Source organism: Pleuronectes platessa, chromosome 6 (assembly GCF_947347685.1).
Source record: "Pleuronectes platessa chromosome 6, fPlePla1.1, whole genome shotgun sequence".
Classification (NCBI taxonomy): domain Eukaryota; kingdom Metazoa; phylum Chordata; class Actinopteri; order Pleuronectiformes; family Pleuronectidae; genus Pleuronectes; species Pleuronectes platessa.
In genome coordinates, this window is record NC_070631.1 from 15,412,167 (window position 1) to 15,435,412 (window position 23,246).

The 23,246-nt window shown below is 40.2% G+C and overlaps 1 protein-coding gene across 2 annotated transcripts in view; it reads right to left on the minus strand.

Annotated features, from left to right (window-relative positions):
• Nucleotides 1-21,790, minus strand: part of pex14 (peroxisomal biogenesis factor 14) — a 43,271-nt gene extending 21,481 nt beyond the window's left edge. For both annotated transcript variants that reach the window (XM_053424027.1, XM_053424028.1), the window contains exons 1-3: nucleotides 21,713-21,790; nucleotides 20,535-20,585; nucleotides 3,622-3,706 (exon numbers count right to left, since the gene is read on the minus strand). In XM_053424027.1, the coding sequence (XP_053280002.1) occupies nucleotides 3,622-3,706; nucleotides 20,535-20,585; nucleotides 21,713-21,748 (172 nt within the window). In that variant the 5' untranslated portion in view covers nucleotides 21,749-21,790. The remainder of the gene's footprint in view (nucleotides 1-3,621; nucleotides 3,707-20,534; nucleotides 20,586-21,712) is intronic.
• Nucleotides 21,791-23,246: the final 1,456 nt, after the last annotated feature.

Sequence of the window (23,246 nt, forward strand, 5' to 3'; positions counted from 1 at the left end):
TTCCCCATGACCCTGGATCAGTGGCCCTCTGAGGGTGAAATCTATTAGCATTATTTATTCAAGTCAATAACAACTGGGACGGCATAAAAAAGAAATAAGTCAAGCCATCATTTATGTCTCACTGACAGAGAGTGTACTGTGCCTGTTCCACATGCAGAATTTACCTGTAATGCAACAATGTAGGTGTACTCTCAGTTTGGTAATCTGGGAGCGGCTGAGTGATTTCACTTTGGGGCCACGGTCAAAGTGACACGCTGAAAGCTGGAAAGTGTTCTTGACTTCATCCTGAGAATCTGAAGTTTTTAGTAATTATGTGTGTAACTGCTAATTGTCTTGGTTAAATGGGTCCCAACACTCCTTAGTTGCTACATCTGTTAATTGTAGAGGACATAGATGGCACAATTCACTGGAAGAGACAGTGCCACATTATATTTCACTCAAACACAATGAAATTCACTTGATCTTGGCAAGGAACAAGTAAAGCAAAATTGCTTCAAGATGGCTGCAAGAGCGTTTAAATGCAATTCATTTCCCGGCTCCTAAACAAAAGAAAGAGAAAACGTCTCCTGGCTTAAATCTTGATTTATATTTCATCTAAGTGACAAAGTTTCAATATTTCAGCCGCTTTATTCAACAAGGACTCAAGAAGGGCAGCTAGAAGTATTGGACTGCATAATTGCCAATTCATATTCGGAAATTGCCAAACAGAAAATTATATTTTTCAATGAATATTGAAATAAACCACACTATTAGAGTCTCTTTGGGGGGAAAAAATGTAACCAGAGAGGCATCCTTCAATGCAGATTAGGGCACAAATGTGCTGAGAAATAATATGATATAATAAAGATTCTGCAACATGTAATCAAAGTGGGCCCTATTTTCCCCTTCATCAGCTGTCCAGCATAAGTACTGGCTGCAAGAGGAATCCAATTTAAATTCCACTCTACCAGGAGATGGTATTGTTTCATTTTATGTGTGCTTTGACATTTCTGGCTGTTAATATAGAGTAAAATCCAGAAGTATTTACATAAATATGGCATTAAACTGTATTAGAAATTAAGACTGACACATTTGCTGTGAGGACTGCGGGAGGAGGAGGCTGATTGAGTTTTCTATGTCACAAGGCAGCGAGGACAACACAGAAACGGGAAATGTGAGTATTGACGTACTGTTATGTCTGTGCTTAAGTTTACCATGTTTACTATACTGCTACGGCCAAGGTAAGGCAGAAATTAGAAAAATAATCTAAACAATCTCCAAATATCATGATCCTATTCTATTACAAATTTGATTACTATTTATATTTTGATTACAAGAAGTACAATTCATTTTGGCGTGTGTTGTAACAGAATAGTTAAGGTAAGAGGAAGCGATTTGTCATTATGACAAAGAAAAGGCTCAATTATATAAGAACATATTTCTACTAATTTGAGTCAGGTTTTACTCCTACTAAGGAAATTGAAATTGATCTTTGCCGTCACTAAAACTCCAACACCACTTTTCTGTAGTTACAGCCATTTCCTTGGAGACACCCAAACGTCTCAGCCTTGTCAACAACCAGCTTGAAGTAAGGAAGCCACAGCCAATGAAGATGACAAAATAATACTAGAGAAAAGTAGTCATGTTTTAGATCGTGTCCCAACTCCCAAAACCACAGCTTGGAAGCAGTACATTTTACAGATATAGTTTTAGAGTGTCACCAAGTAAAACGGTTATTGCTGCTATTGTTTGCTGATATTGCAAATAAACAGTATCTTTTTTAAGAAACCTATTTGAGACATTTCTTTGTCTTGAGTTCATTAAAACATTAAAAAACAAACAACAAAATCTATTTAAATTGCAATTGTCCACAATTCTGAATAAAACCCATCTTGATTTAACTACTTGGCCATATATCCCAAACCTACTTCTACCTATTAACTTGGATATATTTACTATACAGTTTTCAAGGTTTTAGAAAGGGTTTTCTGACACAATTTCCTGTAGAATAAACACATACAAACATTCCTCTAAGATCTAAATTAGTGTGTTGAAGTACACACTAAAAGAACACAAGAAAATGAATTTAAAGATGTATGTTATAGTAAAGCACTTTCCTGAAACAACTCGGGCAAACTGAGGTAGGAATGTATGAGATCTTCAAGTTCACTTAATGCATGACTATACCACTCAAGTCAAAGAGTTCTCTGCAGAGAGAGAGTCAAACATACTTTGTGCTTAGTGTTACATTACTCCATTTTCTATCATCTTTACCCTCTCTCTTCCTGAGATCAATGTCCTTATGCAAATCAAGAGTTCTTGTTTAGATCCACAGTGGATCCAACTTTCCAAAATAAATCTGCATCAAAGCGTCATACATATTTCATGGACTTAAAGTGCAGTAAGAGCATACCATTTTGGATAGCGGAGCTCTGTGGAGTTTACAACAAAGCAGAAAGTAAGAGGAACATGAGGTGTAGCATAACATCATTTTGTATTGATGAGGCCTCTTTACATTTGAGATAACGCATATATATTCTAAGCCGGTTGTTGTTTGCTTGATGTTGTTGTGTGATTGTGTCTTGATGCACCAAGAGAAGTGATACTTCTCATTGTGTTGTATGCATAGCTTACAATTACAATAAAGGCATTCTGATTCCGAACAAACAGTGGATAGTGAACATGGCTTAGTTGTCAATAATGAGAAATAAAGACGGAGACAATTTCAAAAGATACAAAGTCATTAGAGCCAGATGAGATGTGTGTAGTAACAGCCGACAACCATGGATTTAGTTTCAGGTTACCTTTGCCAGTCATGGAGCTTTTAGGCTCACTTGTCACTGTTTGGCTACAATAATGCTGGAGGCAAAGGCACCAAGCACTGCAGAGCTACAGTCCCTGAAGTACTGAACTGATTTTATATTGTAAATATATATAGTAAAAATACTCACCATAAAGAGTTTATCTAAAGTAAAGCCACGTTCTCTCATTGCTCAGCTATGGGCCGACTGGAAGAAAAACATGGCATAACACTGCACAATCCCACCGCCCGCATTCTATTGAACCGACTTAAATGAGTTCAGAGTAATAAAGCTATTTGCAAGTTTTATTGCACAAACAATATTCCACCGTGTGTCAGAAATAATTTCAATGAATTGCAAAGAAACTGAAGAGCCAGCAAACATTTCCAGCATCCCTGCTTAGAAAACCCTCCCTGTGTCATGCCTCAAATTTACGATAACAGTTAAATTAAGTAAAAGGGTTAAAATGCTGGAAGGCAATATTGATAATTCCATTGAAAATGCAGAGAGAGTTTGTCAATATTAATTTTCCTGAACCCAAAGGAGCATCCCTACTGGTGTGTCATTTATTCACAGGGCCTGAATCATGCACTCTGAAGCCAAATCGACTTGTGTTAAAGCCTCCAGGGCAAAGAGCTATGGCCACAACCTTTGACCCCAACAGACTAATCTTATAAAAAATAAAAAAAATGCTGTGTGTCCATCTTTGGTCAATCACATTTTGTAAACAAAGACATATTGATTATAATGTTAATATATACTGTACATATATATGTTATGTTTTTCAAGGTTTGCATAGCTGCATTCAACACAAATGAAGAGTGAATCAAATGTCTCTCACCTTTTTTTTCCAAGAAAGCTTTTCTGGTGGCCAAGGGACTCTGACGAACTTTGGGGTTCTGGAGAAATTTTACAGCGGTGATAATCTGGAAAGAGACAAATGTGAGTTAACTTCTCAGTAAGATAATGTGAGAGGAAGGAGACGAGGTGCACAGGGAAGTGATGCTTTTAACAGCACAAGCTAGAGTCCAGATCGTCTTTAAGAAAAAGGTTCATTATAAAAAAAACATAAATGGATTCCATTTGATGGGTTGCTTCTAAAACCCCCACACCCAGCAGTGAGGGGAAAGACCACCTGACCACTTTCCAGCTAAATGTGGGGAATGACCAAATCAGCAGTTATAAAATTAGCCCATCACGAGTGCCGGACAAATGGAGTATGGAGCTTAATTTGCTATTACCCTCTTAAAGACAAACTTCCATTCTTAAGTGCGCAGTGGAAGAAAATCTATACTTAATGCAGAGGTGATCATTTGTATCTAATAACTTGAGAATCCTAGGCTGAAAACTTCTGTAATTCTTCCAGTTAAAAACCTGCCATGATCAAATCACCCAGCCTGGATGTTGTAATGACTTGAAACGTTAATGCACTAGAACGTTAAATAGCATCAGAACATCAGAAGTTTTAAGTGCAGTGCGTTCATCGATTCTATTATGTTTTCCTTCGAGATGCACCTTAATTTTCCACCCCAGTATGCATTTCCAAGAATTGGAGGGAGAAAAAAAAATCTTCTTCAAATGGCATTAAAACATAAATTTGAAGTGGGCGCCGTGAAGTGGCGCCTCCTAAAATAGATAAATATGTAAGAACACAGGGAAAGGGGAAACACACTGGAGGGGAGGTTTAGATGACTTATTATCGCACCTGTGGTCCCCGTGATTCAATTGTAAAAGTCATCCCTCTAATAGGTTGAAAGGTTTTGATTACTCTTCTTTTCTCTTAGTGTTGAAAGATACAAAATGATTGAGCGCCCTGCCAGTGGTAATTCGTTTTGGGTAATGCATTGCATACACTATGAACCCGTTTCAATCCAAAAGAATTGCAGTTTAAACTTGTCTACGGGGTGGCAGGGAGGATGTGTGAAGAGCTAGATTCCAGTGACAAACAAACAGTACAGTAGTCGATGAATATGCTGAAAAGAAAAAAAATAGCACTTTTACTCTAATAAGGTACACACAGGCAGACTTCCTGTACTGTACTATACTCGGTGATGAAACTTCAAATGTGGATTTTATCAATATAGGCCAGATTCATCCCGAGAGATCCTGCCACAATTCATTTAGACACTCATCTACCAGTTCACTGGGACACTACCATGACCTTGATGTACGTAGGGGTTACGCAAGGGGTATGGAATTTCCTGGATCTCTATATGCTGAGGGCTTATTAAAGTCAGTCACCCGGAACCTTCATTGTGACAAGCAGATTAAACCATTTGCATGGTGAACCACCAACTGATGTTCTGGGCCAAAAGATACAGTCAAAACACAGAGAAAATATCCGTTTGATAACAAGACAAAAATAACCCTGCTCTTGGCAAAGCCCTGGCTGTTAAACTAAGTGAGCCTACAAGACTACTTGTGGTAAAAGACAGGAGTCAGAGATAATGAACACAGTAAAATCTAATATTCCAATATTTATTCCCGTAAATAACATTGTGATGTAGGCCCTGTGAGTGGGAGATGACCTAATAGAGGAAGAATATGCTGATTGAGCAAACCTTGTTTACATTCCCTTAAAATTTCAGGAGCACAATATTGACAAGAAAATTGTGTCAATGTTAATAGGCATAAGTATGACATCTTAGTAAGGACCGCAGCTAGCTCAGCGGCAAACTAATGAGGTAAATGTCCATTTGGTTAAAACTGTAGTGGTAGATCTTCAGGGAGAGGAAAAGTGCACTTCTTAGCAGATGACATAGATGCTTTGCACAAGTTCCACCCAGACATCTCAATCAATTATAACCACATTGCACAGATTTCAGTCTTGTCTTGTTATTGACTTATGGATCACCCCAGTTATAGTGTTGGGTAGCACACTATGATGGGGGCTTTTAGGGGGGTAAGATGGATAACAGTACAAGGCCCATTTGGGTTGGGGGCAGAAACAACAAAAACAAAACAATTCTTAATTTCCTTCCTTTTTGAAAACTGGTGAACCAATTGTGTTCAAAGACAACAATTAGGCTCTTGTGTAAAACTGCTTGTAAAGCTTTGACTGCTAATGCACCAAAGTGCTCCATGTTAAGAGCAATAATCTTTGCTAACCAGATAAACAATAAAGTGTCAGGTAAAGCTGAAAAAGAGGCGAAAACTCAATCATAGGAAGAGATAACATTAACCAACACACTTAAAGACAGTGCAGTTGATGAAAGGACAAGATTACAGCCGTGTTATTGAGTTTGAATTGGACAAGACATTGTGCTGCACTTGTCTGAAAATTACAGTCGTGATACCTTGAATTGTGAGAAATGAAGATAAAATCCAATTATGTTCGAACCGCATGGTCGGACGCCCGAGGAAATCCATGTAACTAGTTGTATATTTTTGCCTTAACTGGTAGTATCACTTAACTATTACCTATGAATGTTTCACAGACCGTGCATTCTGGTGAAATAACTGGAGAACTAAATTTAAACGACAGGAGATGAAAAATGTATCTCACAAGAAAATATTCAAGATTTTTGTTTAATTCAGACAAACTCAAACTCACTTGTTTTCTACAGTTATGATGAAATGCAGTGTTGCAATGTTTAGTCTTCATTTTTTTTTTAAGTTTTGCTGATTGTTGTTGATCTCTGAGCGTCTTTTTAAAATAATTATGTTCACTCAACACAGGGTTTATCTGAACTTAATTTCTATCGAAACCCTGGTGTATTTCAGACAAAACACTAAATAAATTCACATCTATTGGTTTTTACTACAGAATTTTATAGTGCCAGGCACTGAGCAACTTTTTAACCGATGTAATCTGTTCCACAGGAAGGTGTATGTCCACATTTTGTCTTCAATGATGAAGACAGTCAGAGAACATGATGGAACACAAAGTAGAGTGTTGGGGTGCAATGGAGGGGCTAAAAGGAAATCATTAGCAAGTATAGGATTCAGTCTCAGTGTGAATCAATTCATTCCAAATTGCCCCGGCCTGTACATTTGTGGAGAAGTGCCCCTGATATAATAACACACTGATAGACACGAACAAAAATTGTGTTAGGCCAGTCTCAAGTTTCACCCCCCAAACACACGTTTGAAGGACCAAAAGCGAGAGAAAGTGAGAGACGGCAAAAAATGAAGCTCTATATTAATTTGGTGCTTTCATGGATGATTTGCTATCAGGGGCAGCTGTCTTAAATGACTTAACCCAATACCTTTGTGATACCAGAGCCCTGCCAGAGAGGAATGAAGTTTTAATGTAATTATTGTATTTCCTTTAGTCGCCTGACTGCTTGATGTGGCCAACAGTGCTTTTTAATCTTTTTAAAAGAGCAGCTTTAAAAGCCCTTCTAATTGTGACATCTTTCCCGCCTTAATGTGACCTTTAGCGGAGGAAGCAAGGCCTCATGGGAGCTGCTATAGGAAATTATTGACCCTGAGAGACATCAGGAAGTGAGGTGCAGACTGGACCATTTAGCTAAGCTCCATATCGTTCATGACACTGAAGAAAGGGCCCTGCTGGAGATGAACCATTCTGACACTGACTGTATAAAAAGAGATGTTTGTTTAATGCCCTCATCACTTTTGGGCAGTAATTTTTAGATACACAGAAAATAAAAACAACCAATAACCAAACCTGAACTAAAACCATTTTTCAGCATCATTAAAATCTGATAGAGTAACACTGTTCAAATGTGGCCTTATTTATTTTTTTATCCTAACAAATTATCAGATGTTGTAGACTAACTTTCACATAAATAACACTTAACTGTCAGTATAAGAGTATACAGAGAGTTGGTCAGTGTTACCGAACCAAAGTTTGAGATTAAAAACAATTCAACACACGAAAAAGGGTCATGGAAAACTTCATTGACATTACCATGGCAAAGGTTTAAAAATAACATTCACTGCTGTATCGGTGTCAGTGTTAGAGCCATGGGCAAAGCAATCATGCCATCAAAAGTGCATTATGCAATTCTGTAATGGGGGGTTGGTGGATGGAAATAGAGCTTTTTTTTCAAAGACCACTGTATGTACAGAGCGAACTTTCCATTGAGTAGCATTTCCCTTTCAGAGCTCTGTCATCACAAACATGGAAAAGTTGAGTCGGTTCAGCGTAAGACAGGGGCTAAAGTACATTAGATCCAACGAGGCCACTATCGCATTGTAAAAACAGAGTACAGATAAAACTGATAATTGAGCCTGGGGAGTCATGCCTGTCTCGGAAGAAAAAGTTGAACTGTTCCTTCTTCTCTTCTCTTCTGCAGTCCATTTTTTTTTTTTTTTTTTTTTTTTTTTTTACAATGGGGTGAAATTATATTACAAAAATGAAGCAACATATTTTATGATTCAATATGCTGGGTATGCATAAAAATGTTGGGTAAAAAAAATTTGGTGTGGGTTTTTACAGGTTGTAATTTAAGATATATCAGCTTCTTTCAGGTTCTACTCAAACACACACAAAAAAGCATAAGTGCAGCAAGAACTGACAGTGGCTCATGCAAACAGCCAAGTGTTTGAAAAATAAGATGGATCTGCATCAAAGTGAAGTGTTTCCTTTTTCTTATGAGATCTGAAACTAAAGAAAAGCATGCGGCAAGCAGCCAACTCAAAACTAGCTTGAGAGATCTGCTACAGTACAGAGTCTGACATTTCTTAATGTGTAACTGTCAGTCGTGCTGCCTGGGGTTGCCCTTGCTACACCAGCGAGACAGATGACTGTTTAGATAAGGACATCCCCAGCGGGGCCCTCAGAGCCCCGAGAGCCCCGATGACTAAAGAGCAGCGACTCCCTCAGTGACACCTCACTTTCACTTACTTTGGACAAAAATACTTATATAGCCCACAAATTCCTTTTAATTCAGGTAAAAGGCCCAAACCATGAGGCTGGAGCTGCTCTGAGAGATGAGGGTCATCAGAGATTAACCCATGGCACTTTAGCAGTGGGGGTGCGAGAGGGGAGTCACAGTGGAGCACAACAAACTACTTAGCCACCACAAAACATTCCAGCCCCTTCTCAGCTGCAATCCAGTAATGGATACTTCCTCAGCTCCTCGATTGGTCAAAATGTTTTCATACAATAATTTAATTCAGAAACACATTTACAAAGCAGGAGTAATCAATTTTAATTAGTTGACTTTTTTTTCATTCGCATAAAATTTAATGTACTGCCATCGATCTCCTTTGTTCTTTAATGCAGTGCCTCTTTCCTGTAATTTGAAGCTTTTCTTTTTCTTTTCTCTTTTTTCTGATACAGTCAATGATGACATTCTGTGACAAGCAGCTCCATGTGCTTTTCAGAGAGAGGACTGAGCGTGAACAAGCACAGGAGCACTTGCAATGTAACTTCATATCAGGGGAATGTTCAAAAAAATGTGGCGTGCATGAAATATTGTTAAAAAACAAAAAATATTTGTAATACAATTAAAATACTGAAACAATCATTTCTTGACTGATTACTACAAGTAATCAATAAAATAACATATAGAGGTTAATGTTATGCAAAGTTGTATATTAAATGTGTAGAAATATAAATGAGTAGAAAGTGCTAAATGTGTAGTTATACAACTTTGTGCATGTGTTGCCGAAAGTTTGTTGAAATGATATAAAAATATATAACTGATCAATGGTGGCTTATTCAAATGAATTAAAAACATAAAACCCATATACAATTATATATACTCAAACATTGTAACTGTAAAATGCTTGTTTAGCCACAATAAACTGATCTGCATGAATTTGGTGAGATGTCCTTTGTGACCCTAAACTGGAGACGCAACCGGACACGGCCACATAAACAAGCACACAGGCTTTTCTTGAAACTGCCACCGCTCTGTGTGTTGTCCTTCATATCATCAAGGCCCGCTGGCCTTTCACATTCAATTAGTTGATTGAGGCAAAATGCGAGCGGCACCAGTAGCAAACAACGTGAAGCTTGTGTCCAAGCGACACACCACAGAAGTTGTGTTGTGGTGTCAGGAGAAGAGCTGCCGCCGTCACAAGCAACTTACTGTGACAAGCCTATCCTCCTCTGTTGATCCAAACTGCTCCTCTCACTGAGGCAGCACCCACCCACAGACACACATCCTACAGTACACACACAGCAAAGCAACGTGAAGTGAACCATTATGATTAACAAATAAAGCAGGGAGTCGGGGTGAAGATGCAACGAGTTGGCATCAGTTGTGTGTGCGAGTCCTGCCAGCCTGCCAAATTAACTAATAAAACTAGAATAGAGAGGCCAGCGACAATAGAGAGAGTAGTGTCCTTTTATTGATCAAATTATTCCTTCTTGGGTACACTGTGTCACAGAATGAGAGTATGTCCACAAAGACAACCAGACGGATTGTGACATTCCAGTGACATTATAATCACACGTCAACCCCTCTCCAGTCAATAGGCTGAATGCACTAATCGTGCGTCTTGGATCAGTAATTTCATGGTCTTCAAAGGGGGCCAGGAATTGGTGGCATGACCCTCCACACAGGGTGAGACCCCTCTTTGCTCAGCGAGTGCCACGGAGAGACAGAGAGGAGAGGGGTGGTGAAGGGGGACACACGAAGGCAGGACCGGAGCCAGAGAAGATTAACATCGCCATCTACTGGTCAGGGGTGGGACTGTTGAGTCAAAAAAGGGGGAGGAAAACCTGGCAGTTTACCCTTGCGGCCTGTCTCTCACTGAGACCTGTCACAAACATTTAGACACACTTGCCAAGACAATGGGCCACACATACACAGCGGCAGATAAGGCAGTCTGAAATCGTCATCAAATGAGGAAGGAAACTTGAAGCAGTCGGCCTTTGGTCTGGTTTTGGAGGGAGAGCAAAACAAGAGTCTGTTCCTGATCACACTAAGTGACAGAGAAAATTGCTGGCTAATTCTCCTTTTCTGGAGGCCTCCAGCTGCCAGGAAGAATCCAACTTCCAAAGTAGCATGAGCACAGAAGGAATGTGCTGCTGACAGTGTCAGAAAACAATAGTCATCAGGGTCACAGAAGCAGCAGTGACTGTCTTCTCATTTAACCCGATGCCAGAGAGGATACAAATCGTCAGATAGAATAAATAGTTATTTCAGCCTTTCTGAGAATACAAACCGGATATTTCACATTGTATAAGATGTCATAAAGTGACAAAAGCATGCGTGACATTTGGTCTCCATGCCGCACCTAAATATAACCTCCCTGTCCTGAGATGTTCCGAAAGAATATCAGGTTTTACAACATGTTTTTCGAATGCAGTCGGTAAATAACGTGACACAGATATAAATCAGCCCACTTCACCCCAGACAACTCCATGCATCTGCCTTAAATCTACTTTGAGGTATTTCTTTAGATCTCAGATTAAACTCATGGTTTAAAGAATGTATTTCTCTCTGGCAGTGTTTCTAAAGAGGCAATGATCCGGTTAAAGACAAAGGCTTCCTTTTACATCAAGTCTCCTAAAATGAGAACTTTTAATCAGATTCAGAACTCAACAGAAAGAGGAGTAATCAGACAGGAATGTTGCACGTCACGCAGCGCCACACTTTGTGGGACTGAATGACAATCTGAGGCGGTGGTCAAAGTGAAGGCGTCAACACCCATTTCGAATTAACATCAACCTGTGTGGCGACAGCAGAAAATCCCACGCTTTCCCAGGCTCCTCCAACAGATTGAAGATAGGAGACAACCCAGAGTGAACCACTATAATGTCACACAGGGTGGCGCGGTAAAGCAAAGGGGCTGAGTTTGCAAGCGGCTCAGTAGCAGACGTGCACCTGTTCTGACATTTTCTGTCGACCTTGACACGGAAAACACATGACAATGCCACTCTCTGCATTTCAAAAGTGCAGGCTGTTTGTCGAAGCCCTTTCACTTCCTCTTTTTCTAATCCCCAGGATACCTAAAATCACTTTCCATACAGTGTGGGAGCGGAGAACATGACGTAGTGCTATAGATGTGAGGAGGGACAGTCGCACAGAGGCAGTAACTAACAGGGATATACAAGAAGAGACGTACAAAACTCTGATATAGGGTCATATTCGGTCACCACCAAAGACTGTTCACTCTTTCCACAGGAGTGCAGGACACCAATACCTCCCTCAAAACACCAAATCCTACAATAACATCAAGTGGATGGAACAAAAAGGCCTCCGACTCTCTCCTCTGTTTACTACATTTCTAACGTCTCCCTCTCAGCGTTCCTTTTGAAGTTCATGACAGCGCTACAATTCTTCCATCCGTCTACTACTTTAATCAAAAAGAAAGCAAAGTAGTGCTGCCAGGAGCGCTGCGCAGGAAAACAAATGTGATCTTCCTGTTAATCACTGCATTAACAAGCAGCTGACAGTCTTGACGCACATGCCAGGGAGGGGAGCCAGTCCAGGTGTTGGATAATTGTCAGTTGTGTCAGTGGCTATGTCTGTTTTTTTTACCGTGCCAGCCTCTGTTTCACTGCTGATCTACACTTGTGCCCCACCTTAATGATAGCTTTTAAAAGTCCTCTTTCTGCTGAAGGCTGCATATAGAAACAAAGAAGTCTTGGCAAGGGTTTCTCCATGCTGACTGTCGTGGACTACGGGTGAAGTCATCGACGCCCCGCTTTAATCGGTGCCAAGTCAAGTGCGGCTACATTTTCACAGTGCATCAGTAGCGTCTATTTTGAGGGAAAAGTTTTTTAAAAAGCCCCATCTAATCTCTATAACCTTTATAAAAACAAGTCGATACGTGGCGTTGCTGGCAAACAACCATATATTAGAAACGCATCACAGTAGCCACAAAACAGACTTGCCAAGACAGCAGCTTGTCAGAAATGATTAAAGTGTTTCTTTCATTCAGAAAAAAAAAATCCTTGGACTGCAGGTGTGAATGTCATTCTGAGAGAAGTAGATGAATCGCAACTTTCCATTAAGACACACTGAAAACGTTACAGTCAACACACTCGTGTATCACACGTATAGTGAGGCTAATTGGCGTGCAATACTCTCACTTAAGTTCTCCATTTTTGCAGGTTTTAAGATAATTTCTCCTTTACTGTATTTCACTTTCATTTTAGCCTGGAGTAGTCCACTATCTCCTCTCTTCAGATTACCAAGATAAAGCCACAATCTCAGGGCGCCACACACAGAGAAACTCTGAAATCCCATTAGCATTGTGCTTTCATTATTTTTAATCAAACCCACAAAACTGACACTTATTAATTAATATCCATTACCAATTTTTTGCCCCTCTCCCGGAGAAGACGTTGGGGGGAAAAGAAGCAATTAACTTAACAAAATAATCAAAAAAATTGTTTCACAAATCCCTGATAAATGTCATGTGAGGTCCCGTCTTAATGTTAGAAGTGTAATACATTCTTGCTGTCATATTCCATTAAACTGCTATTACCGTCTTGATAGAACTATTAGTCACTACATTATTAATAACATTAATGTATTTACATTTTTGGTGTACAAGCCTGCTTTCATGCAATAATTTATGAACCCAACTTCAGATATGTTATAACACTCCCCATCCAGGCTCCTTTGTGTTTATTATTGATTATGAAAAGAGTCAAAATTCCAAATCAAATCCCCCTCCGCCCTCCCCCCCATCCCCTTAATGTATTGAAGTGGGCTGTTTACATTAAAGGACTGGAATAAAGTGCATTTACATCTGAAGCATAACTTCATAATTTACATTCCAACATTTATTAGAGGTGACAAACGAGCATTTGGTCCACTCGTGCTTTTCCACAATGCAGCACTCATTCAATCCATATAAATTACAGCTGGGCTATGGAGTGCAAGAGCAAATTATTTTATTATATTTATGCATGTATGACTCTATAGGGGGTTACTAAGACAAACAGGGAATTACTTGATTAGGCCAACTGTGGTTAACAAAGAAAGAAATATGACATAGAGGGTAGGGCCAATCAGATTTCAACATCACTCAAACGTTTGGCCCGGATTCAAATATCTAAAATACATTGATCTCAGGGTAAAAGCTTTAAATCTATAAGAATTGTGTTTTTATAAAATGAGTGTTCTGCAGACTCAGAGCCTTTGCTTGGTTTTACTGTAGATGTCTGGGAATTGTAGAGTATAGAGAGCTGTTACAAGTATTACGGTTGCAATAGCTTACCCTTAGCAAGAACTAATATTATTCAATTAAAATAAACTTGCCTAAAAGGCAGTATTATATTACATAATTAGACAAGGCAGCGTTTTCAGAAGTGTAGTTACAAATGCACTGAGGGGATCCCAGCAGTTGAACAAATATCTAACGCTGTAGGGGAGCTTGCCGACAAATTAACAGCTAATAACTTACTGGGAAGCCAGATAAAAAGAGGAAAAAAATGTTCCCCAAAGTGTCAATTAAAAATTATTTTTCCTCTGATTTCCACACTTGTGAGAGCATGGTGTGCTAAACAGCATTTGGAATCGGGAGCCAAAATTGCATGTTGTTCATTTATATATTTATTTTTCGTTTTCCTACAAACTGGGCTAATTCAGAGAGAGATAATTCACCGACAGCAGCGGGATTGTTCAGGAACAGTGAAAGGGTAACCGTACGGTTGGCCGGAGAAGAGAGGCAGACGTATGGGTGCAGGGACAGAGGGAATTGAAGGGGGATTCAATCAAATTCATGTTCATTAAAATTAGAGGACATCGCAAAAATTAGAAAGATGCTGACAAATCAAAGGGTCTCAGTACCTGAATTACCATAGTCATTTACTTATTAAAGCCAGGATGCTTCCTGTCAATCAAGAGCCATCACATTCTCCATTTGCAGCGGAAAGCCAGCGTAATTGCTTCTCATACTAATCAACACAACTTGTGTAATTATGCCTTGAAAGTGACATTGGAGGCTGAGAGCGATGTGAGCAGTCTTGACAGCGGAGACATCTCAGATTCATCGGGAGATTTCCAGCCTCGCTGCAAGGAGACAAGCCACTCTCAGACCAAGTTACTCACTCGAGCAGTTTACAACCATAAACACAAAGAAAAGACGATAAATCAAGCTGAAGTAATTACAAAGCAGAATAGAGTATAAAGGAAGCTCGGCTCAATAAGGCCACTTTCCCAAGTATATTGAGGCAAAATGACTGCACTGTAATTAAACTAATGTCATATTTCTAACATTTCTTATGTAAACACATTATGACAGTTCACTAAGTTACGGGAGAATAGGAAATTACAGCTCAGTTACCATGCTGTTTACATTAATATGCTTGCTGAGACGAAAACCCCACAAATAAAATCCCAAGTATTCATTAAAGTTGATTGAATCGAGCTTAATCACAGACTTTACATGTCTCCAAAATGAACTTTGCGCAACGCTCGCTTCAACATTCCTTCGTGCATTGGAAAACTATCTAAACCATATTCCCAGGCTGCATCTGTCACCAGTCACACAGCATCGCAGCAAGGAAGGTCACAGCGAGGTCAAATTGATGCAACAAATCAAGAGCCAAGGGTCCTGACGTGAAACCCCCTGCATAAAATATGTGCATTATTGACATACAGCGACAACAGCTTCTTCTTCATTTACCATGAACTTTACAACGTATTAAAGGATTTTCAATACGCTCATCAAAAACAGAGATAAAAGTGCTATTGTCCCGATTGGCAGCGCAGATCTGGTCCGGCTCTGCACATGAGGAGGAAACCACAAAATAAATAATATGTATAAAATGGGTTGGACCATTCTGTGCTCATCCTTTTCAAAGGGGTGGGTGGATCCATCACAGAGAAAAAAGTCACCAACATCAAAAAGAAGTCGACTGATAATTCTGGCATACTATGAGGGGAATAAGTGCAATCATTTCATCTGCTAACAGAAATGAAGATGAGAGATTTATGGCTCGTAAAAAGTTCAAACGACAGAAAAACCAAAAATCCTTGTCTGTGTCATTCCTCGCTTGTGACCTCCAAACTTTAGCACATGTTTGAGACAAAGTGAAGCTACGCTCATCTGTGGCCAAATATGAGAAAAACAAGTTCATTTACCGACATAGAAAACAGAGACTTTTACAGGAAAAGCGTGTGTGGTTCACCCCCCCAACCACGTTCAACTCTAATGAGTCAAAAAGTGTGACCTGCACTTAAACAAGAAGTCACAGCCAGAAGCTGTAAACTCATTTTCCCCATCCAAGCCAGCAACGTCTGCAGGACGTGGAAGATGTGCTCCGAGCATGCACGATAAATCTGACGTGAAATCATAATCATAAAAGCAATTAGCTGACCCTGCGCCACTCGTCCTTGGACATGACAGTGAGATTTCATACAGAGTCCTCTAAGGAGGCTGGCTGCCGGGTTGAGCGAGGAGGGGAAAAAGTGCAACACAGCAACAATAAAATGGAGGGCTCTTCCTGTATCATTAACCACTGAAACAAACAGCGTATGATGCACCATGAATGCTGCACTGAGAAACAGAGAATTGAGCTTTTATGCTTTTCAAACGAGACAACCTCACCACGACCACTGAAACAAACTGCTGTGCAAATGTTTTTCTTGTAAATCTGTGGGCATGTAACACACACACACACACACACACTACACTTGTAAATGCCATCTAGATATCTTACATCAGTCTGTACTGGCTCCCACTGTGTGAAACTGTTTTCAAGTAACATTGAAAATAAAGTTTTAAAAATAATTTAAGATATTTGGAACTAATCACAGGAATATGGAGAAAGATCATTTCCACATAGGCCTTTGTATTGTTTGTCCGTGGAGCATGTGGCATGTTTACAGTCAACATGACAGGATACAGAATCTACTGACTGAGAGATGGAAGGCGATCAGATTTATTTCACTTTTCTCTTTCAAGGAGTGTGATCGGGTCTGAGAAATGTCTCTTAACACACCGTTGCATGCATACACACACTTGCCATCACTTCCCACCCAGTAATTACAGCAAGGCCGAACTAGCGGCTGCCACCTAGTGACCGTCTTCTCCAATAATCATGAAATATCTCTATTGCTCGCGCCCCCACTCGGACCATAACTCTCCTTTACTGCAGACAGCTCCAATAAAGGATTACAATTACAATTAAAGTAATGAGCAAAGAGGAAAAAAGGAAAATCTCAGAAGGTTCCCTTGACTAACTAAATTGAAGGCTAGTTTCTTGACAGAATGGAGTAACCCTACCAGCCTCATTACTGGATCCCATTTCTTATTCTGCCCCAATAATTAATTTGAAGCGTGTGTTGAAACCTTGAGTCAAAAAGTTAAGTAATGGTTTTTAAAGTGATTAATGTGAATTGAAATATTTATTATCAAATACAATCCAATTACTTTATATGTTTATCTTTTATGTAAGTGAAAACTTAAAAATAACCCTTCAAATCGCTGGTATTTCAGAGTTTTCTTTTTAACATTTTAGAAATGTATATGCTCTTTTAAATAAATCACACTCACACACACAGAGGGCAGGTTTGATTTTGAAAGACATCTTTCCACAAACACAAGTTCCATGGGGAAAGTCATTAAAGACAACAAAAAAAACTAAACCCGAGAGTAACCTCTGACTTCCTGGTATCACCACTGTGGTACATTTGTGTTACACCCACTAAGTGAAGAAGGACAAAAATCCCTTTTTAGAGGCAACATATGAGCAACATCTGTCTGCCTGCGACTCGCAGGGCTCAGCAGAAGAGCCATCCGGGAGGGAGAGGTGACGCGAGAAGAAAAGAGCAACAGAGAGAGACAAAAGGTGACAGTAGCAGCGGCAGTGCCTTCATGCCGCCCGGCTGGACCGATTCCTGCTGGCATGTCCTCCGCCAACCAGCCAGGTCCCCCTCAACTCCTACACTTAGCATACTGTTCCCTTTTACCCCTCTCCCCTTCTGTGGTATGACGGCTATAGCAGAGCGGCTACGGAAATTCTGAGACTGCGGAGCCAAAACAGATCACTTCAAAGCAGCTTATTTAACGCTTGCTAAATTTTTCATCACAGTCGCTTAATATCCTGGGGAAGGGGAGCTTTTGAAGTTGCTGTGAGACTGGGGATGTTCTTCATACAATTCATTTCCCCCTCCCACTGCCATCCTCCCTTTGCTGGGTTGACCCCCCCTCATAATCTAAACACATACACACACTCAGTTTACACAATGCCTACATGCACAAGCTGAAGTATGCAAATGCTACAGATGCACCTCCTGCATGCATAACCCAGCTGCTTGATTCTCCACAGAAACTCTTTCCCCCCCTTATAGGCCTGTGATTTTACAACATATGGGGACAGTAGGAGGCTTAATGTTGCCAAGGATATCCAAAAGAAAAATAATCTTATTGGTGAGGGGTCAATACTTCTGCATATCAGCTGCAAAGCCATATGATTCAATATCAAATAAAAGTATTTCACAGAATGGCAGCGGTTCGTCTCCTTATGTGCTGGAAATTCACAAACAAAATCAGACACAATCTGGACACTCAGTGACAAGTTAATCTGGTATCAACAAACATATATGATTTGGTTTTCAGCTATTGAGTCAGTCCTAGAGTTTGACAAGAAAAACAAAATCGGATATTTTATATAGTTTAATGCAGTAAATAGGCAGAAAATCCACAAACAGATTAATCGATAATAAAAAACAATTAGTTTGAGCACTACTGTATGTCTTTAACTACAAATTCAGAGAAATTAAATGATTAGAATAGAGCAGTAAAGATAGTCAAGCAGGAAATCATTTTTAAGTTAAAGAAATTACTAGAATCTATAATGCAGATCTACATCTGTTTTCTCATATGATCAAAGGGACTTTGTTCACATATAATTATGATGGAAATATATTAATTGACAGCAAAGTGCGGAATGATTGGAGGTGACTAGGGCTGAGCAGAGGGTAACACTACAGGGAAAGAACACAGAGACGAGAGAGACGCCAGCTAGAGACTGGTAGGGGCAATGGCCCTGGCAGAGATAAATGGAAGGTAGAGGGGGAAGGGGGGGTTACAGAGAGAGAGAAGAAACAAGCCGGGGTGAGGGTGAGCAGAGAACACGGCCAGAGGCAACAGCAGCAGCTGGCAGTGACTGGTATACCAGTCAACCATGGAATACATACTCACACACTCCCTCTCTCTATCTCTACAACAACTGCAGGTCTAGACCTGCACCTCTGGCCTGGACGGTGGCAGAGGCTGTGGCACTGGCCCCTGAGCTGGGCCCTCTCAACACAGAGAAGAGCCCACGCCATGCTGTGTGCCAGGGCCTGCTGATCTGGGCGAGGTGAGTCAGAACCTGTTAACATGACTGGTGTCCCCAGCCTGACACGCTGGCTTGTCAGACATGCACATGTGCACATAAATGTTATACAAACGTGTATGCTCTCGCTCTCTCTCGCTTTCTGCCCTCCCAACCCTGCCAGCACTCCCTTTCCTCTCAACCAGATAAAATCCTTTCGGACACAAATTTCAATTATTCACCTCATCCAAATAATGCCATGTGACAAGAATTATCCCTACTGTAATAATCCACTTAACTGGGAAAGAGCAGCTCATCAAAAAGAGAAAGGAGAAAAGGGGCTGGAAGTGAGGGAGGTGGTGGTGGTGGTGGTTGTCTGCGGGGAGGGGGGGCTTGTCAACCAGCCTCGAATCAGGACTCTCATAACAAGAATTTCTTCCCTTTTTGAGTAGGCAGTCTTGAAGCGCACTGGGATGATGAAATTGAAGTAAATTGAAAGAAAGCCTGGGAGAATGCTCCCACAATCAATAACCCCAGGATTAAATTAGCCTTGGCATGAAGGGATGATGGGGGGAGGATGAAGAGTGAATGGTGGTGAATGACATTGAGACATGTAGGCTGAACAATACAGCACTGCTCTAACCTGGATGCTGCGTCCATACAAGGAAAGTGCTGTGATGTATTCCAGCCCACTTTGCAATAAGACACTCTCGGTTATAATCATTGTCATCACTTGTCCTATAAACACTGCTCATTACACATTATAGAAAAACAACGGACGTTCTTATTCTTACAAAGTCCAGAGATTCCGATTAAATGCTAACAGCTTTGCAAATATCAACAAGTATGTGCAACTTTTTCACTGCCATATTTCTTAAATACTGTTTACTGAGGACAAAAGGAATATTCAATCAAACTATTAGAAGATTTATTCAAAAATCCAGAGTTAAATTGTACCGAGGAAGAAAAATAATGGGCTAAACTAAGGTTGAACAAATCCATGTGGTGAAAGTTTTCTATTAAACATGATTAAAGCAACCGTGGAACCACAGTCGTTGATAAAACAGAGCTTTCTGCATGTTTTTTACTCTCCAAAGCCGAGGAACATAAAGTACAGTCTCATTATGGGCTTGGGGACATCAGTGTGGTGCTAAATGACTGGCTGCTAATTGGACGCCTTTAATACTCGATCTCACTGGGGAACGTGGGTAATATCATCTGATTAGCCAAGGAAAAGTGGTTTGTTGATGAAAAGATGAAAACAAATGTCTTTAAGTCACCAGATCAGAAAAGAGACGAGCACAATGTTCCTTCACTGTGTCATCAATTTCCACAAGTGCATGTTTTCCAAATACCAAAGAGGCTGATTTCACAGGTGAGAACACAATGAGAGCACAACACAAATCAGTAAAAACAGACATAGAACTTACATACTGTGGTGAATTAATAGCACACGGCTGAAAATAACAGCATGGAGCCTATTTACTGACAATAAAAATTATAGTCAAATTTGATCCATCCTGCAAACACACATTTACATAAAATACGGTTTCTAAATTATTTTATGAATGTTGCAACAATGAAGTAATTTATATTAAATACTTAATTCTTACCAGTGCTTCTCTGGGGGGAGCTGGTCCACTGTCTCCAGGTGGAAGGCCATCCTGAGAAGATAAACACACCAAGTTGTATTAGAGTGCCATCTACTGGAGCACAGTGGGTATCAGTGAGGGAGCGGATTGAATAAATACATGAAATCCATCACTCTGTTTCTCACTAATTAATGCTGCTGAGGAAAAATATAACTTAAAACTAACTCGTTATAAAATCGTGAACATCTCGCACAACATATAATTGATGGTCTCAAACCACCTCTAGCCTGAGCAGCTAGCAGGAGGAACACCTATCACTTGACTGCTCCTTCATAATGAGCTGAATGCACATAAAATCTAGTTGTAAACATAAATGGAAAGGAACCAGTAAAATCGTCTATTTGCATTACATCTGTGCGCCCTTCTTCTGCATCATATAATCCTGAGCAATAAAAGAAATAGTGACACATAAAGTGGATGCATGTGCACAAAGGGGACGAGATACTTTAGGAGACATGTCCCTGCACAAGCTCGTCATTTAGTCAACATGAAGTCCCACTTCTGCATTGACCTTGAGGACTTTGCACAACATGTGGTGTGAACATATACATTGTAAATGCAGCAGCTGGTTTCTGAGCTGCCCCAGACGAGTTGTGCATGGGTCGAAACTTTGTTTATCATTAGTTTCCTCTGAATGATCGACGCCTGTCAGCGTTTTAAACCGATAACAGTGTCCGGACGAGACGCGGAGGGGGGTGCAAACCCCACCAGGCTTGTCCGGGCTAACTGACCTTTCCACCATCGTATCATTAACAGCACTATATGACAGAGACGAGGCTACATAGTCAGGGGGAAGGACGAGCATTAAGTCCAAGTAAAGTGCTAGCAGGCTGGGTGAGCTGTTCACGACAACATATGGCAACATGTGGCAGAAACACGACGACGTCAGCTCAGCCCTTCGTGTGTCCCTGACTGCACAAACATGTCTGAGGAGAAACTTTTTGGAGCACTGCGGCGGCGGCTAGCTAGCGTGCTAGCTAGCAAGCATGCTAACCAAAGCTAGCTAAATGGGGCGTTATAAAAGTAACTAAGGGAAATGAAGGCAATCAAAGAGAAGCGAAAGGTAAACACGTCGCAGGAGGTCACTGTCATGCGTGGACACAAACGGGTGGATGTCTTTTAGTTGTGTGAATGTGGACCTGTGTTGGTGGATCAGGTTGCTCGGTGGATGCCATCTTCCTATCTCCTCGCTGTGGTGAGCCGCGCTCGATTGCTTTTCCTTGGAGGACAGCAACGGTTTATATTCACCACTGGTGTCTCTGTTTACTTTCTCCCTAACCACCACAGTTAACTACCCTGCACCAGTATATATATATTATATTTACCACTGGTGTCTCTGTTTACTTTCTCACTAACCACCACAGTTAACTACCCTGCACCAGTATATATATATTATATTCACCACTGGTGTCTCTGTTTACTTTCTCCCTAACCACCACAGTTAACTACCCTGCACCAGTATATATATATTATATTTACCACTGGTGTCTCTGTTTACTTTCTCACTAACCACCTTAGTTAACTGCCCTGCACCAAACTAAACACAGTTCAGTGTCCATTAGTGCACACAGGACACAAACAGACAACTTCAAATGAGCTGGTAACACAAAATAAACAAAATAAGAATATGGAGAGAGACAACTTTACTTATACAGCACTTTAAAAACCCCATTGATGATCTAATGTCTTTTACAAAAAAGTGATGACAGATTGCGTGGGTCAGTTACCTGTGAAGACCATCATCATTTACCCCTGAACCAGCGCGGAGAAATGCGTATATATAATATATAAGAATTTATACAAAGTGGTGAAAATTGATTTATTCTGGAGGAATTTTCAATGGGCGCGGTAAAATGGCTCAAAGGTGCCCCTTGAACACTTTCACATTGACCGAATTAAATTTAATTTAATTTAATTTAATTTAATTTAATAAAAAAAAGAAGTTGCACACGCAAATCCTGCGCAGAAGCCCATTGCGCACATCCTGCGCAAAAGCCCATTGCGCAGAAGCCCATTGCGCAGGAATTGCAAGCGCATTTTTTTTTAATTATTATTAATTTAATTTAAAAAAAAAAAAATCTGTTTTTATATTTAATTAATTTAAATTTAGACAGTATAAGATATTTTGCAATTAATACGTAATTAAAATCCAGACAATTTTAAGTGTTTAGTAAATTGCCAGTATGATGATGGTGCCAAAGTGGGGATAGAACCAGCTACCTTCTTGTTGAAGAACAATCACTTTCCCAACTAGGCTAAACAACCTGCTGATTCCCGTGAGGGTCTCAGTAGAATAAGTCGATGGACAAATTATTGTGTGTGTGTGTGTGTGTGTCCGTCCCGGCCCTGGGGACAGACATCAGTCTCTGCTCAGATGAGCTCAAAGTCCTGACTGTGTGTTGGGGACAGTAACTCGGAGATGATGGTATTTGTACCAGGGCTTACATCAGATCCACTTCAATTTGAGAAGAGTGTCATCAGAACAAGACACGGTGTGACCAAAACGCATGCAACGCTTCAAATGCATGTGCTTGGGCCCGCTCAGTGCTGCTTTGCAGTCCAAGTTCATATTGATATTTTATAAAAAAAAATTATAAAGTCACATCTTATAAATACATCGAGTACACACTTTACATGCAACACATACGTGTACTGTTTCAATTACCTACTTGT